Raw genomic sequence first — 16,340 nt, 5'->3', positions numbered from 1 at the left:
AATACAATCTGGGTGCCAAATCCAACGCACCCAACAGAGAAAAATCTTCGCAGTAATACCTCTCTACTCGGAAGCAGATATTCCGGCTGAAACCCCAGATAAACACTCCGGCGGCTCCACACCTCCAATCTGCCCCACGAAACCCCAGCGTCAGCCTCTAGGGACTGCGTCAGCCTCTCTCTGGCCCAGCGTTAGCCCAACGTCACTCTGACTTGGCCTGCATCAACCCTCTGACCTTCTGCGTCACCCATGCTGACCCTCTGAGACACTGTGCAACTCCTGGCTACCTCTACGTGAGCCCCGGCTGCCTCTGCATCCCTCACTCCGGCTACTGCACTAATCCTCCCAGTGCTATCTCTGCCTCTCTGCTTTTGTATTCACTGCCCTTCAGTTGCAACTCTGATCACTCTCTCAACTTTCTCAGCAAACCCAGCCCCAGAAAGTCGAAATCTTAATCTCTTGGTGTGTTCTCCAAGTGACCCTCAAGCCTCCTCTTATACTATTCTCGTTGACAACTCAACGGACGAGATTAAGTCCCTAATCAACGGCTAAGATTAGATCTGGCTTGATCCATGAACTTTGGACCATTCTAACACAGTTTTATATTAATTCACATTAATATTTTATTTTCCCTAAGTTTAGACTCAGGGACTCCATTAAAAATATTAATTATTTTAATATCTCCCAAACTGTTTAGAATCTGCCCAAACCCTTTCTGGGTATTGGAGATCTCATGTGCCTTAGCCTCTCCACAAATTTTCGTCGCTAGAGCACATCCGATGCTACCCCAAATAAACAATCTCGACATTGGCAGAAGGGTTTCCAGGAGGGAAATCGAGGGTTAGAGGGAGTCAAACCAAGAACTTCCGGGAGAGAAGTAAAGGAGCAGCGAGATGGCAGTGAACGGGGTAAGAGACCTGGACAAACTGGACGGAGCCCCAAACTCCGTAGTCTAGAACTCCAAAATCTTGTCTGTTCTAGACAAGAATCGTGTCAAGCACTTCGCCTTGAGGACGATAGCAATCCTAGTTGACCCAGCTGAAAACGACAAGTACGAGGAGGCAATGGTGAGGGCCAAGAGCATCATCCTTGACAAGGTCAGGGACCATGTAGTACCACATATTGCCAAAAAAGACACGGCAAGATGTGGGAGGCCCTAAAGAAATTGTACCAGCACACTTATGTGCAAAGAAGGATGCTACTTGAAAATCCGTTGCAGTCATACCAGATGCAAAAAGGGGAACAGATTGACATCTTCCTCGATCCATTGAAGGAGATCCGAGATCAGTTGACTTCCATAAGGGCCACACCGGATCAAGAATTGATGGTGAGAACAACCCTGAACGCAGTCTCTAAAGACTAGGAGGTGTTTGTCCAGAGCATACTGGGTAGGGCAACCCTTCCAAATTGGGAGGAAATGTGGGCGGCTCTTTGCCAAGAAGAGATCACAAGGCTGAGCAAGGCGGGAAGCAGCAGCAAGGGGATCAGAATCAAGGAGGAAGAAGAGAATGTTGCCCTAGCATCTGAGGGAAAACAGGAGAAACAGAAGAAGGACCTCTCCAAGGTCAAATGCTTCAGCTGTGGGGAACTGGATCACTATGCGAGCCACTGTCCGAGGAAGAAGAGCAAAGGAGAGGCTTCCGAGACCAAGGTTGTGCCAGCAAGGGCGGAGAAGGAAGTGGAGACAGATGATGACTGTGCCATGAGTGCTCACACGCCACTTGAGAGGAAGTGGGGAGACATCGAGCTGTAGTCAGACGAACTACAGGCGATGAGGGGCAAGATCCTCGAGGTACCCAGCCTCTTGGATTATACCTTGCTACAGGAGCCCCGAAGAGGAGTAGCAGTATTGGTGGATGTCAGTAGAGACAGATGCAGATGGAGCATCAGAGGGAGCTACAATGCAGGATTCCCAGGATAGCATGAGGCAGTAGTGCGAGATGCATAGAGTTGTTGCAGCAGCACAGAGGTCAAAGAGGGAGCACTTGTCAGCGACAGAGGGAGTTTCAGCATCGAGGGTGTCTCTAGCTTGACAGAGATGTCAGAGTTGGGAGATCAATTACTTACTTCTCAGTAACTGAGTTGCAGTGCAACAGTTAGCAGTGGCAGTGCTATGGGCAGCATGATGAGAGGGATTGCAATGCAGATGCAGCAGTAGCAGTGGCAGAGCCATGGGTAGTAGCACGGATGCAAAGGGAGTTGTTGTACAGATGCAACAGTGGCAATGGCATGGCCATGGGTAATAGTACATGATGTAGCAGCTTCAGAGGATGTTGGGCAGCAAGCCTAGCATCAGCATAAGGATCGATGTTGGATGATCAGGGTGACGCTCAGTTAGGAGTATTACTAGAGCATAGTCCTTGCTAAGAGGGATTGTTGATTTGGGGTAGCATTGGATGTGCTCTAGCCTCGAAACTTGGTGGAGAGGCTAAGGCACATGAGATCTCCAATACCCATGAATGGTTTGGGCAGATTCTAAACAGTTTGAGAGATATTAAAATAATTAATGTTTTTAATGGAGTCCCTAAATCTAAACTTAGGGAAAATAAAATATTAATGTTTATTTACTATTAATATAAAATTGTGTTAGAATGGTCCAAAAGTCATGGATCAAGCCAGAATTAATCTTAGTCATTGATTAGGGACTTAATCTCGACCGTTGAACTGTCAACAAGAAAAGTATAAAAGGAGGCTTGAGGGTCACTTGGAGAACACACTGAGTTGATCAAGATTTCGATTTTCTGGGGCAAGGTTTACTGAGGAAGTCGAAGAGTGATCAAAGTCGCAGCTAAGGGGCAGTGAATACAGAAGCAGAGAGGCAGAGATAGTACCAGGAGGATCACCGCAGAAGCTGAGAGAGAGGGACGTAGAGCCAGCCAGAGGTTCACGCAGAGCCAGCCAGGGCTCACGCAGAGGTAGCCAAGAGTTGCGCAATGCCTCAGAGAGCCAACGCGGGTGACGCAAAGGCTCTAAGGGCTGACGCAGGGTGAGCTAGGGTGATGCAGGGTAGACGCTGGGCCAGAAAGGGCTTATGCAATCCTTAGAGGCTAACACTGGGGTTTTCGTGGGGCAGATTGTAGCTAGGAGTTGTTAGAGTGTTTATCCAGGGTTTCAACCGGAACATCTGTCTACGAATGAGAGGTACTACTACCAAGATTATTCTCTGTTGGGTGAGCCAGTTTTGGCACCCTGATTGTATTATGAAACTGCTTAATAATTAAAACCCGCAGGTAGCTGCATCGGTTTTCGCACACTGGGTTTTTCCGGGGACATTGGTCCAAAAACAACGGTGTCACTTGTGTGCTTGTTTTGTTTCCTTCAGTTGATGATCTGTAATGTGTTGAGCATGTACTTGTATTTATTTTCAGTATTTACATGGTAAATAACTTGTTAATTAATCAGAACAAGTAGGAAAAAATAAATCAGGAAAGTACATGAAGGGTTTCTAAGAGTTAGACTTAGAAATTCCAACATTAAGGTGGGGCAATTCATCGCTCACCAATGGTCGAGATAATCATGGGTTCCTTAATGATGGATGGGGCTCAAATAGGGCCCATGGGAACCAGGGTGATGGCCATGGATAAGGGGTAGAGCTCATGTTTGGCTTTTGCCCATGTGCTAAGTTTGTATGTCCCGACCATCTTTTGCATTTTGTGGTACATTTCCTGTTGAGAGTGGCCAAATTATGCTTTTTCTTTTTAGCTACATCAACCTTCAGGCATTGTTCCAGGCCCAACCCAAGGTGCAGACAACGGGAGGGGGAGGCTAACCCTATGTGGACCGAGTGGACAAATGTGGACCTGGATGGGAAAAAAGATGAAAGGGGCTAAAATGAGTGGAAGGGAATGATGTACATGATGTCGGGAAGTTGGACCACGCAGCCAAAATCAAGATTTCCCATGCAGGGCCAACCCTAAAGCTTGTGGCCAATAAAAGAGATCCCATGGGACTAGGATACAAGGCTAACCAAAAAATTGGGCAGTAGGAACAAGAGTGCGAACCTAGGCCACTCTTTCCACCGAATCGCCCCACCAATCCATGCCCAAAATTGCCCATGACAAGTAAGGAAAATTACTCAACTACACTAATGATAGAGCCATACCTTCGGGGTCGTGAGGCCCACCTTCAAACATATAATCATAATAAGTGGGCGAGAGACCACATGGCTGGCTCAGGTGGCGGAGATAATGGCACATCAAGCTATCTGGTGGCTGTAAGGGGCTGCTAGCTGCCAGCTGAGGACCATCTAGCAGAAATATTTTCTCCTATATACACTACCCACAGGTGGTGGGTAACAAAAGCCATGCTTAAAAATAATTTTCTTTTATCTTTACAATAAATTTTTTTCTTCTCTGTACAAATACATATGTATTACATCATGTCATGAACTAGACAACAATTATGAAGACCGGTACTAGTTAAATTTTCAACATCCGGTTGGTTGGTCTATGGCAAATTCTTTTCTGGGTTTTGCTAAGTTATTTGTGGAGAGGCACTAGCTACAATTTTAGGAGATTCTGAGCATAGTGGAGGCAGATATCATCATTTTCTTCCAGCAGCCGTAGCAGGAATTTTTGGGTCTACACAAAGCTTTGATGGGTTGATGTTCCAACACTTCGGCAGCGAATTCTCAACCTGCGTTTTGCTTTGCTTGTTGTAGCAAGCCAAGGTTCGTCTTTCTTGGACTATATTGTACTCATTCAGCTCAGATATATAATAAAAACTCTGTTTTTGGTGCCATCATTTGTGTAACTGATATTTGTGTGTGTACATGCAAATTTTAAATGTTGTTCATGTTACATGTTTTCTGTTATTCACTGTTAATGTCCTATTAAGAATATTACACATAGCTCTCATGGATGTCTGATCCAGGTGGATATTGGTGGCCACCCGCTAATTCCACTTGGATCCCCTCTAGTGCTTCTTACAGTTTTTTTCAGTTTCCTTAATTATAGCACAGTTTACTATTTTTAGCAGTTTTTCGGGTCCTAAACTTCCGGAGCCGTTTTGAGGCCCTAAACGACGTTTTTTGGGAAATCCACCGCAGCAATTTTTTTGATAAAAATTGTCTTTTCCGTTGTAGTCCTCGGAGAGATATTTCCAACGGGCTATCATGCACGTCAAACGGAGATAGTACGACCAATTCGCGACCCCGGGAAGTTGATGTACCAACTTACCCAAAAACGGGGCCCACAATTTGGCGTTTCATCTTCTAGGGTTAGGTTTTGGAATGTGAAGGGTTTTCCATTGTTTCTCAACAATAAATAGGCCTTCGAGCCTCATTGTAAGACAGTTCAGAGGCATGTAGCCACCACATCTCTTCTCAGAGATAAGCTACCATCGCCCTAGCTGGTTTCTTTCCATTTCTGTTTGTAAGCATATTTCAGTATTTTACAGTAATGAATTGAGGTATTAGTTCCGCTGCATATCTATCTTTATGGTTATCTCTGTATTTTATTGCGTTCCTGTTTAAATCCGGATCAGTGGTATCAGAGCGGTCTGCTTTTCTTCTCTGTTTTTCTTTGCATGTCCCCAACGAGGTCAAGATATAAGGAGTTAGCGCTTGAACTGGTCGAACCTTTGCAAGACCAGCCTCGCAAATCCCGACGGCCTCCCATGGCGGATGAAAAGAAAGACGAGGGGGCAGGAGATCCTATCAAAATCTTGCTCGAAGAAGCCCTCGAGCGACAAAAGAACGCGATGATGGACAACTTTGCTCAAATCCTTCAGCGGCTACCCAGGGGCGACGCATCGGCTTCCAACAGCAACTCTGGAAACGCCACACCATTTAAGGTACAAGTTAATTTTGAAATCCCCATATTCGAGGGTCAGATAGACGCAGATGCCGTCGATAAATGGTTAAATGTGCTAGAGGGTTATTTTTCTGTTCATGATTTTTCCAGTCGGGAAAAGATTATTTTCGCTCTTCTCAAAGTAGCCCCCCACGTCAAGGATTGGTGGGAAACCTACTGCGAAGAGAAAGATGAAAATACAGGCTCACTATTTTCAGTCGCACCGACTTGGGATTCATTCTGAGATGCCATCAAGGAGCAGTACTACCCTGTCGGAAGCTATGAGGATCAATACATAAAGTGGACCACGCTACGGCAGGGAAGGGACCAAGACATACCAGAGTTTACCAATATTTTCCATACCCTTCGCACAAAGTTGGGTATCAAGGATACAGAGCAGCATTTGCTACTAAAATACCGTGGCTGCCTGCACAAGTACATCCAAGAAGAAATAGAATTCTTGAACATCTCCTCGCTCGGCATGGCATACCGATATGCCGTCAAGGTCGAGCAAAAGTTTAAACAGAAGAAGCGAGACTTTGGGTCTGCGAATCTGAAACAAGGGAAAGGTGCCCCCAAACCGCAGAACCAAGGACAAAGCCAAGGCGGGGCGGCCCAAGACAACCCGCCAAAGCTGCAAGCAAAGAACAGCGCCACGAAGCCGAAATAGGACACCGGAAAGTGGTGTGAGTTCCATAAGAGCTCCACTCACAACACAAGTGAGTGTCGGGCCAAGCAGTCACTGGTGGCCGAGCTAAAGGTTTCAGAATCAGATGCGTGTTCTGACTCTGAGTCAGAACTCGATAAGGGGAATGACAAAGGGAAGCAGATTATCGATGCGGAGCCCAACGCCACTGTTGCCACCACGAAGATCCAGAAGGAGGAACCTGAAGATCCAGAGGAGGAGGAGCGTCTCTTCCACTCCCAGATGTGAGTAAAGGGCTCCCCGCTACAGTTCATTGTCGACAGCGGGAACAAAAGAACCTCATTTCGACAGAGGTCGTGAAACGGCTGGGCTTACCGACCACAGCACATCCACAACCATACACCATTGGGTGGCTGCACCAAGGACGGGATCTTCGCGTGAGCCAACAGTGTCGCCTTCCATACAACATCAAGCCCTTCACGGATGAGGTATTGTGTGACATTGCACCCCTTGAAGTTTGTGATGTGTTATTAGGACAACCATACTTGTGGAAGCGACATGCTGTGTATGAGTCAAGGCCCCGTGCTGTTATTGTTACTTTGGGAAATAAGTTGTATAGGATACCAGAGGTAGCACCGCCTACCGCCATCTCTTTGGTTACTGCAAAACAATGCAGTAAGCTCATTTCCAAAACCGGGAAGTTTGTTTTCCTGATGATACGCCCTCAAGAAAAGAAGAAGACGGTGGCCACGACCTCCAGACAGGGCCCCTCCGCACGACAACTACAGATGGAAAAGGTCGTGGAGGAGTATGAGGACATCTTCACCTCCCCGCAGGGGTTCCTCTGCACTGTCAGGTCAAGCACTCCATTGATCTAACCCCAGGTTCGCCGCTGCCCAATGGACCAATCTATCGGCGCTCTGTTCTGGAGAACGATGAAATCAAGAGGCAGATTCAGGAGCTGCTGTAAAAAGGTCACATCCGTCCGAGTTCATCGCCCTGTGGGAGCTCGATCGTGCTGGTACAAAAGAAGGATGGGACTTGGAGACTCTGTATTGACTATCGGGGGCTGAACAAGATCACTGTCCGTAATAGGTACCCAATCCCACGGATTGATGACCTCCTGGACCAACTAAAGGGGGCAAAATATTTCAGCAAGATTGATTTGAAGTCAGGATATCACCAGGTACCAATCGAACCCTCCGATGTGTGGAAGACTGCCTTCAAAGCCAAGGAGGGCCTTTTCGAATGGTTGGTTATGCCTTTCGGATTGACGAATGCTCCTGCAACCTTCATGAGGCTAATGGACGACATATTGCGGCCATTCACCAACTCATTTGTAGTGGTATACTTGGATGACATCTTGATCTTTAGCAAGACTTGGGAAGAGCACCTCCACCACATCCGGCAGGTTCTCCAAACACTGCGACAACACAAGTTATGTGCCAATTTGGAGAAATGCACTTTTGGCATGACCCAGGTTCAGTATCTGGGATACATTATTGATGAACGGGGGGTGCATGTGGATCCAGCCAAGATCCAAGTCATTCGGGATTGGCCATCTCCAACCACTCTGACAGAGCTTCGCAACTTTCTAGGCCTTGCCAACTTCTACCGCAGGTTCATGTTGGGATTTTCTCATATCACTTGGCCCTTGAGTCAGGTCACCAAGGGAGGAGCGAAAGCAAAAAAAAATTGGTCCGAATCTCAACAGAAGGCATTCACAGAGTTGAAAGATCGACTCTGCACAGCACCAGTTCTTGCATTACCAGACTTGCAACAACCATTTGAGGTCGAGACAGATGCCTCTGACTATGCTATTGGGGCAGTCCTTACTCAACACAGGCATCCAGTGGCATATCACAGCGAGACACTTTCAGACACAGTCCGGAAGTATCCCACTTATGACAAAGAGATGTATTCCATTGTGCAGGCCTGTCGACAATGGAAGCATTACACCTTGGGGAAGGAAACGGTCATCCACACAGACCACCGACCCTTGCAGTTCATACAGACCCAAGGGAAATTGCAGAATGATCGCCATCAGAAGTGGTCCACATACCTGCAACAGTTCCATTTGAATATCAAGTATAAGAAGGGCAGCACCAATAATGTCGCAGATTGCCTCAGTCGACCACCGATCATGGCATTAACCACCGTGCTCAACTCTTGTGGGCACGAGACTTCTGATTGGCCACTGCTCTACAAAAGCGACCCAGAATTCATGGACACATACCAGACACTCTTGGAGGGTCAACATGTTCCAGATTTTCACCTCCAGGACGACCTGTTATGCCACCTGGGTCACCTTTGTGTTCCTTCAAGCGAGCGTGCCAAGATGATCTGGGAAGCACACTACAGTCAGGCCGTTGGGCATTTTGGGGTTGAAAAAAACGGTGGCAGTACTGCAGAAATATTTCTATTGGCCAAATCTTCGACAGGATGTCGAGAAGTACGTCAGATCATGCACTGCTTGCGCCATTGCCAAACCGACCATCAAGAAGCAAGGCCTCTATACCCCGCTGCCTACCCCTAGTCGACCTTGGGAATCCATCTCCATGGATTACATGTCAGGCCTCCCTTCCACTAGGCATGGAAATGACTATGTTTTTGTGGTCGTCGACAGGTTCTCGAAGATGGTCATTATGGCAGCCTGCAAGAAGAATATCACAGCAGAAGCCACTGCTAAACTCTTCTTTGAACGAGTATGGGTACACTTTGGGATCCCACAGTCTATCATTTCGGATCGGGACAGCAGGTTCCTCAGTACATTTTGGTCTAACCTCTGGTCGATGCTGGACACCAAACTCACTAAGTCCACAGCCTTCCATCCTCAAACTGATGGCCAGACTGAGGTCATCAACAGGATGATCGTACACATTCTACGCATGTACAACTCAAAGCATCCACGCACATGGGACGAGAGCCTCCCCTATGTTCAGCACAGCTACAACCAGGCTCTCCACAGCTCGACTGGCCACAGCCCTTGTCAGGTGGGATTGGGATTCCAGCCACTATGTCCCATCGATGTGGCCATGCCATTTGCAGCTACTCACGCAGATTCTGCTCATGTCCGTTCTGAAACAGATAAGGCAAACAGCTTCATTGAGCACATCCAACATATTCGCCAGCAGGTCCATGACATTCTGGAGAAATCAAATGCCAAGTACAAGCAGCGACATGATCAACATCAGGTGCTACACAAGTTTCAAGTGGGCGACAAAGTCTGGTTGCATTTGCAAAAGGAACGCCTTACCGGAGCCGATCGGAAACTCAGACCACTCCGATATGGCCCTTACACCATTACCAAGGTTGTGGGAGACAATGCATTTGAGCTCAGCATTCCCCCATTCCTTGGCCTGCACCCGGTGTTCAATGTCGACCGCCTTCGGCCATACTTTCCACCATTACTAGACACGTCCGACATTGCAGAACAACTCACACCCACAGAGTTAAATCCAGCTTGCATGGAACAAGCTGCAACTGATCGGATCATGGACACACAGATCAAACACACTCGCCAGCAGAATATCCAACGGTATCGAGTTGTCAAAGCAGGACAACTCCTTCACCAGGGCAAGTGGCTCACCAGGGACCAAGTGCAGCAGAAGTTCCCTCATCTCATGGAGGAACTCAACGCAATGGGGACCATTGCTTCCTAAGGGGGGAGGAATGATCCAGATGAATATTGGTGGCCACCCGCTAATTCCACTTGGATCCCCTCTAGTACTTCTTACAGTTTTTTTCAGTTTCCTTAATTATAGCACAGTTTACTATTTTTAGCAGTTTTTCGGGTCCTAAACTTCCGGAGCCGTTTTGAGGCCCTAAACGACGTTTTTTGGGAAATCCACCGCCAGCAATTTTTCGGATAAAAATCGTCTTTTCCGTCGTAGTCCTCGGAGAGATCTTTCCAACGGGCTATCATGCACGTCAAACGGAGATAGTACGACCAATTCGCGACCCCGGGAAGTTGATGTACCAACTTACCCAAAAACGGGGCCCACAATTTGGTGTTTCATCTTCTAGGGTTAGGTTTTGGAATGTGAAGGGTTTTCTATTGTTTCTCAACAATAAATAGGCCTTCGAGCCTCATTGTAAGACAGTTCAGAGGCATGTAGCCACCACATCTCTTCTCAGAGATAAGCTACCATCGCCCTAGCTGGTTTATTTCCATTTCTGTTTGTAAGCATATTTCAGTATTTGACAGTAATGAATTGAGGTATTAGTTCCGCTGCATATCTGTCTTTATGGTTATCTTTGTATTTTATTGCGTTCCTGTTTAAATCCGGATCAATGTCACTCCTAATGGTTATGATAGGCTCCTCTAAATACGGGAGGGTGAAAGCATCAAGAAATGTCTTGTATGGAAGCAAACGATCAAGAGAAATGTCAACATTCTCCAAAAAAGAATAACCCTTTGCAAACTAACAAGGTCATCTACCTGACCAGTCCAGAAAGTTAATCTCTCAAAGGAACAAAGGGCTAAAAAAGGGTATTTGTCCCGGCCTAAGGGAGTGTCTTCCGTCTAGCACAGTCTATGGAGATGAGTAACAACCTTGAAGGTGGTGTCAAGACGAGGACAGGAAGCTCCAAACTCTAAGATGAATAATGTTGCAGGGGGGCAATTCATTAGTAACAAATGAGATACTAAAACATAATCATCGATGATCTCTCCTAACAATCCCACTTCGTGTAACCTAGGCCAAGTTCCCATATCTTAGAACCATTCTGGGTTTAACCAATGAGTCAAATAGCTTCATTTTTATGGCATATTTTGGAAATGAATTTGGAAGCATCATCTCTCAAAGCACCACCAAGGAAGCATAACCTTTGCAGACACAAGGTTGGTAAGCAAGACCAACAAACTAGGCTCATAAATACATATAATGTTTACTGATCTCCACTATTTTATTTTTGAAGGTAAAATGGAGGCTAGAGAGGGCCTGGTTAGTAGTATTAAAGACCATAATATTCATTTTACTAAGCTATAACATCAACTGTCAAAGGTTACAAAACTGATCTAGGGCATCTAGCAGTCATTGTAAATCCTCAAGAGTACAAGCCAGTGTGACCACACTGCTCACAAACAAGAGGAATGAAATTGGGACCTAGTAAAGGAGGGAAATAATCATCCACTTGTGGATTCTCCTTGATGAAGTGCTCAAATTCATCAATATAGACCCCAAAAAGAGTGTGGGAGAGGGAGCATGCCTGTTTCACACCAGTGGTACTCTGGATGTCCTCCAAAATGAGTATTGCAATATTCTATGCATGGATGGATAAGAAGATTTAAACTTAAGAGGTGAGTACCTTAGATTCTGGAAATGTTGTTAGTTCTTAACCTTTGTCTTACTATTGTTCCCATATCTCTTTGTGCAGTTATATATCGAATCTTACTTCTGTATGTAATACCATGGACTTTGTCCTCTTTTCAAGATAAATTAGTAGATTAGCATTCCAAAGATTAAAATTAAAGATTAAGCACCAATACAATGTGTAACAAGTTATCCCTGTAATTCTCTAGGATTCAATCCCACAAATAAAGCAAAATTTCCGTTTGGCAAACAGAAAAATTAGAGTATCATGCAACAAGCCTTTTAAAGAATGTGTCTTTAGCTGACATTGTTCATTCAACATTTATGAATGCATGTAAGAATTTTCTATTGTTTGAAGCAGCAACTCATAACAAAGAGCTGAGATTTAAATCCGGATATCGAACTGACATGTATGGTGTACACATTATTTATGTTCTTTGAGCTAAAATTAACTACCATTCTTTTTTTTTTAATACATTTCCCAGTACTTCTAACATTAAGTAATCTGATGACCACAAATAAATGAATGTCAACCTGCAAATGCTTATAGAGGGATGAGAAAAGGTTTCATATGTTCCTTTTCATCTTGTCAACAGGACTAAAACACCACTTTATAGTATATACTCATATCTCAACTGAAATAATTAGGCATCACTTAACTGGACTAAACTGAAAAAGGGGTGAAGTATTAGAAAATAGCAATGACAAAGTATAGTCACCTTTAAAGTGCCTTTTTGTGAGTAACTCGGACCAGTTGGCCTCTTCACAATTGCCATCCAAGTTGTTTATTCCTGTTAACTCTTCTATAGCACTCTTAACCTGAGAGTTCCCCCACAGCTGAGAAATGATTGTCTTGGCTTCTTCCCATTTTCCCATCTACATCAGAACAGTTCTATTGGAATAGCATGTGAAGATTCTAAGATTTACAATCTGAAAAGCAACATCTGAACCATAGATGCACAAAAAAAATAGTTCCAATGAACACTATTACCTACTTTACCAAGCCAGCGAGGACTCTCAGCTGCAAATTGCATTCCAATTATCAATAGAATCCCTGGAACACTTGCAACATAGAACATTGTCCTCCACCTATATATAAGTTGCTTATTAGTTTATGCTAATTTTAAATATCCAGAAATAGAAAAATGGCACCCTTGAAATTCTAACTACTGAAACAATTGTACAGAGTTTAGTAGAAATTTCAATTTTCAGTGATCAAGTCAGAGTAATACTCTTAGCAGCACAGCTATGATTACAGTTTGTCAAAAATGGGTAAAGGTCATGCATCAGATCTCTAGATATATACACAAGAATATTTCACCAAACAGTATCTAGGAAACAAATAAACATTAGTGGAAAGGCTTACTAGACAGTGGCTACATATAGTTGTTTTGTCGAAGAAGAGACGATAAGAAACAGAGAAGAAGTATATAACAACAGGTGTTTTACTAATGTACAGTCGCATTTCAATACATATCCAAATAATTGGAAGTTATTGAGACACCATGCAATGGACTCCACATTACTGACCAACATATATGTGTACCAACACAAGTGTTTACATGATTATTTGAGTGTGGTTATTATTCTAACACTCCACTTCAACCCTGAAATAATCTAACAGATTAATCTAACACCACCCCAACCCCACAAAGAAAATGAAAAAAAACAATTATGCTAACACAGAAAACCCCGCACCCTTTTGCCTACATTTCTATGTTGCATGAGTTTCTGGAACTAGGGAACATTGGGAACTTGGGTACGGGTGTCGGGAACGGCTAGAGGTTTCCCCAAAATTTACAGGAAATGGCTAATCGGGAGCAGTAATATTATATAATAAAAAAATTAAAAATTAAAAATTAATTATATAATTTATATAATAATCAAAATTAATTTTGAATCAAAACATTCAAATATTAAAATCAATTTAAATATATAATATATAATCTCTCTTATATATAAATATGTTCTTTGGGTGTCTCTCTCTTATATATATATATAATATTAAAATGTCAAGTTCATTATGACACATGACGAGTCTTTGAAACAATCTGGCTTAAAAATACAAAGGAACAATTTTACATATGTTTCTCTAGTTATTCTTAAGAGAAAAAGTAAAGCAACTCTAATGTTTAAGCATTGACTGCCACATACAATATGCACACACAATCTTCTGCGATATATATACATAAACAACAAAAGAAATACTCATCAGCATGACATCCCAGATATCACCCTTACATCGAGGTGCCACACGCTTCCTTAACCCATCAAGAGATTGCTCCAGTTTATCAAATAAGGATATCGTTGTTAAGGATGACGTTCTTGCTGCGAAGGTTTCAACTTAGGCTCATGTTTTGTCTGCAGTTCAACATATTTCTCTACCAATTTTGTATTTCCCAACCCCAGGGAATGCTAGAACTCCAAAAAAAAGTCTTCAAAGCTCCTGGAACTTTCCCAAGCTCCCATTGCAGCTCACCCTGAAAAGGGAACGTTCCCATACATTTCCAAAGCTCCCGGGAGAGCGGAAACCATTGGAATGGGTTTCCCAACTCTTGGGAGCGGTTCCCGTGTAACAGAGCTATATTTTGATGAAGAACATTTTGAACAAACCAAAGCTTTCCTCTTCCCACACATACCAGAACCCCTCCACGGTGCTCCCTCAACTAGTTGAACTTTAACATCACTATCAAAATGAAAGTAGAAGTCATAACTAGGCAACAGACTTACAAATTCAACAGGCAGCCACAGCTAAACACCCTCAAAATGTTATCTCTATAAGAAGGCCTAGCACGAATTCTTTCTAAGCTATTCAAAACAATGTTACATTTATCGTTATTGGCAATTTATCGTTGGGGTCCAAAATTTAAATTATCGGCAATATTGGGGAAAATATAAAAATTATCGGAAATTATCGAGAACTTTAAAAAATAATATATATTACTTTTTTACTTCTAAAACAACATCAACATCAAACGAACACATTGCTACATAAATATGAAAATAAAATCGATATATAAAATGTTGAAATTTGATGACTAAAAAGTTTCCTGCAACCCCAACCCAGCTTTAGTTTCACCTTATCATTCCCATTCAGTTAAATGCCCTTCCCATAAACATACATTCAACATATAAAATTCTAGAAATGAAATTTTCAGATTAAAACACATGGAACTGTCAACACATGCTGAAAATTAATATGGACATAAACAGACCAGCAACACACATAAAAATACACACAAATTTTTGGTCAACTTAGACCCAAGCAAAACCACTTCAATCTTCTCCAGGAAAACCTGTTAGAGAGCTCTTCAAATTTATTTATCTTTCAAGTTCAGGAAAAATACATTTGCAGACAAAAAAAACAGCAAAATACAACTTATCTCTTCAGCCCAAAACTCCTTGAAAACTGTGCCCACTTTGTCTAGATTTTCATGCCCACTTGAAGCTGAAAATATGTACTGTATGGATACGGACTGTACTTTACAGATTCCGTACGGACTATACGGATTTCGGTACCGCTATACGAACTATACTGATTTTTCAAAAAAAATCTCAAAAACTTCTCTTGAACGGCATGCAATTCACAGCATTAAAAGTTGTTCGTACTGTACCTTCTGTTATATTCCATGCCTTGATTTCCGTGTCCATCTTTGCCCAGAAATCACTCCTTTAGCTTACTGCAACAAATTTCTCCTTCAGAAATTTTTTCCAGCTCTAAGCCTCCTTTCTCCAATTTTGCTCACGAAGAATGAATGCAGTCTCTCTTTTCTTTTCCCCCTTTTGTTTCCCTAAATGACTTTTGCATAACCCTAAGATCTAATGGCTCAAATTCATTTAGATCAAGGGATGAGAATAAATGTGCATTTAATTCTCACTTTCTATTTTTTAACTCACCCATTAAATAAAGTACCCACATTGTACTTTATGTCTAAAGTCACTTTTCACTTTATAATTTAACATTGACTTTACCACTTATAAAGTCACTTTCACTTTATAAAGTCACACTTAGGAAAAGAATTATTTTGGACACTTTTCCCTAGGTAGAGACTAACCCATGGGAAACCACTTGTCCAAGGTACATTAAAATCAACACTCCCTCTTACCGAGGAAAGTGTTTCTCACCACACCCATCTTGTCCCTGAAATGGACATGCTTGCCTCTTGGCAAGGACTTCGTGAGAACATCGGCCACCTGCTCATCTGTTGATATATACTCCAACTTCACTGCCCCCTTCTGAACATAGTCCCTGATGAAATGATATCTGATGTCAATGTGTTTTGACCTGTCATGAAACACTGGATTCTCTGTGAATTTAATGCAACTCTAATTATCACATTGAATAATAGTCGATCTCAACTCCTGATCAAATAGGCCATACAACAACTTGCGAAGCCAAATGGCATCACAACTAGCCTGGCTAGCCGCCATATACTCAGCCTCAGGAGAGCTCAAAGCAACTGACTTTTGCTTTCGACTGAACCACGACACAACTGCTAAACCCAATCCGAAGCAACACACTGAAGTGCTTTTCCTGTCAGAAGCATACCCTGCCCAATTTGAATTTGTGTAACCTACCAACCTCAC

General features: G+C 43.3%; 1 protein-coding gene across 2 annotated transcripts in view; it reads right to left on the bottom strand.

Annotated features, from left to right (window-relative positions):
- Positions 1-16,340, bottom strand: part of LOC149242561 (Major facilitator superfamily protein) — a 278,196-nt gene that overhangs the window by 84,764 nt on the left and 177,092 nt on the right. For both annotated transcript variants that reach the window (XM_089374282.1, XM_089374281.1), the window contains 2 exons: positions 12,749-12,842; positions 12,473-12,629 (listed from right to left, as the gene is read on the bottom strand). In XM_089374282.1, the coding sequence (XP_089230408.1) occupies positions 12,473-12,629; positions 12,749-12,842 (251 nt within the window). The remainder of the gene's footprint in view (positions 1-12,472; positions 12,630-12,748; positions 12,843-16,340) is intronic.

Source organism: Pinus tabuliformis, chromosome 8 (genome assembly GCF_031772625.1).
Source record: "Pinus tabuliformis cultivar Carrire ecotype Pingquan chromosome 8, CPIR1, whole genome shotgun sequence".
In the NCBI taxonomy this organism is placed as follows: Eukaryota; Viridiplantae; Streptophyta; class Pinopsida; order Pinales; family Pinaceae; genus Pinus; species Pinus tabuliformis.
Note: the sequence above shows the minus strand (reverse complement) of the source record. Positions and strands in the feature narration are given on the sequence as shown.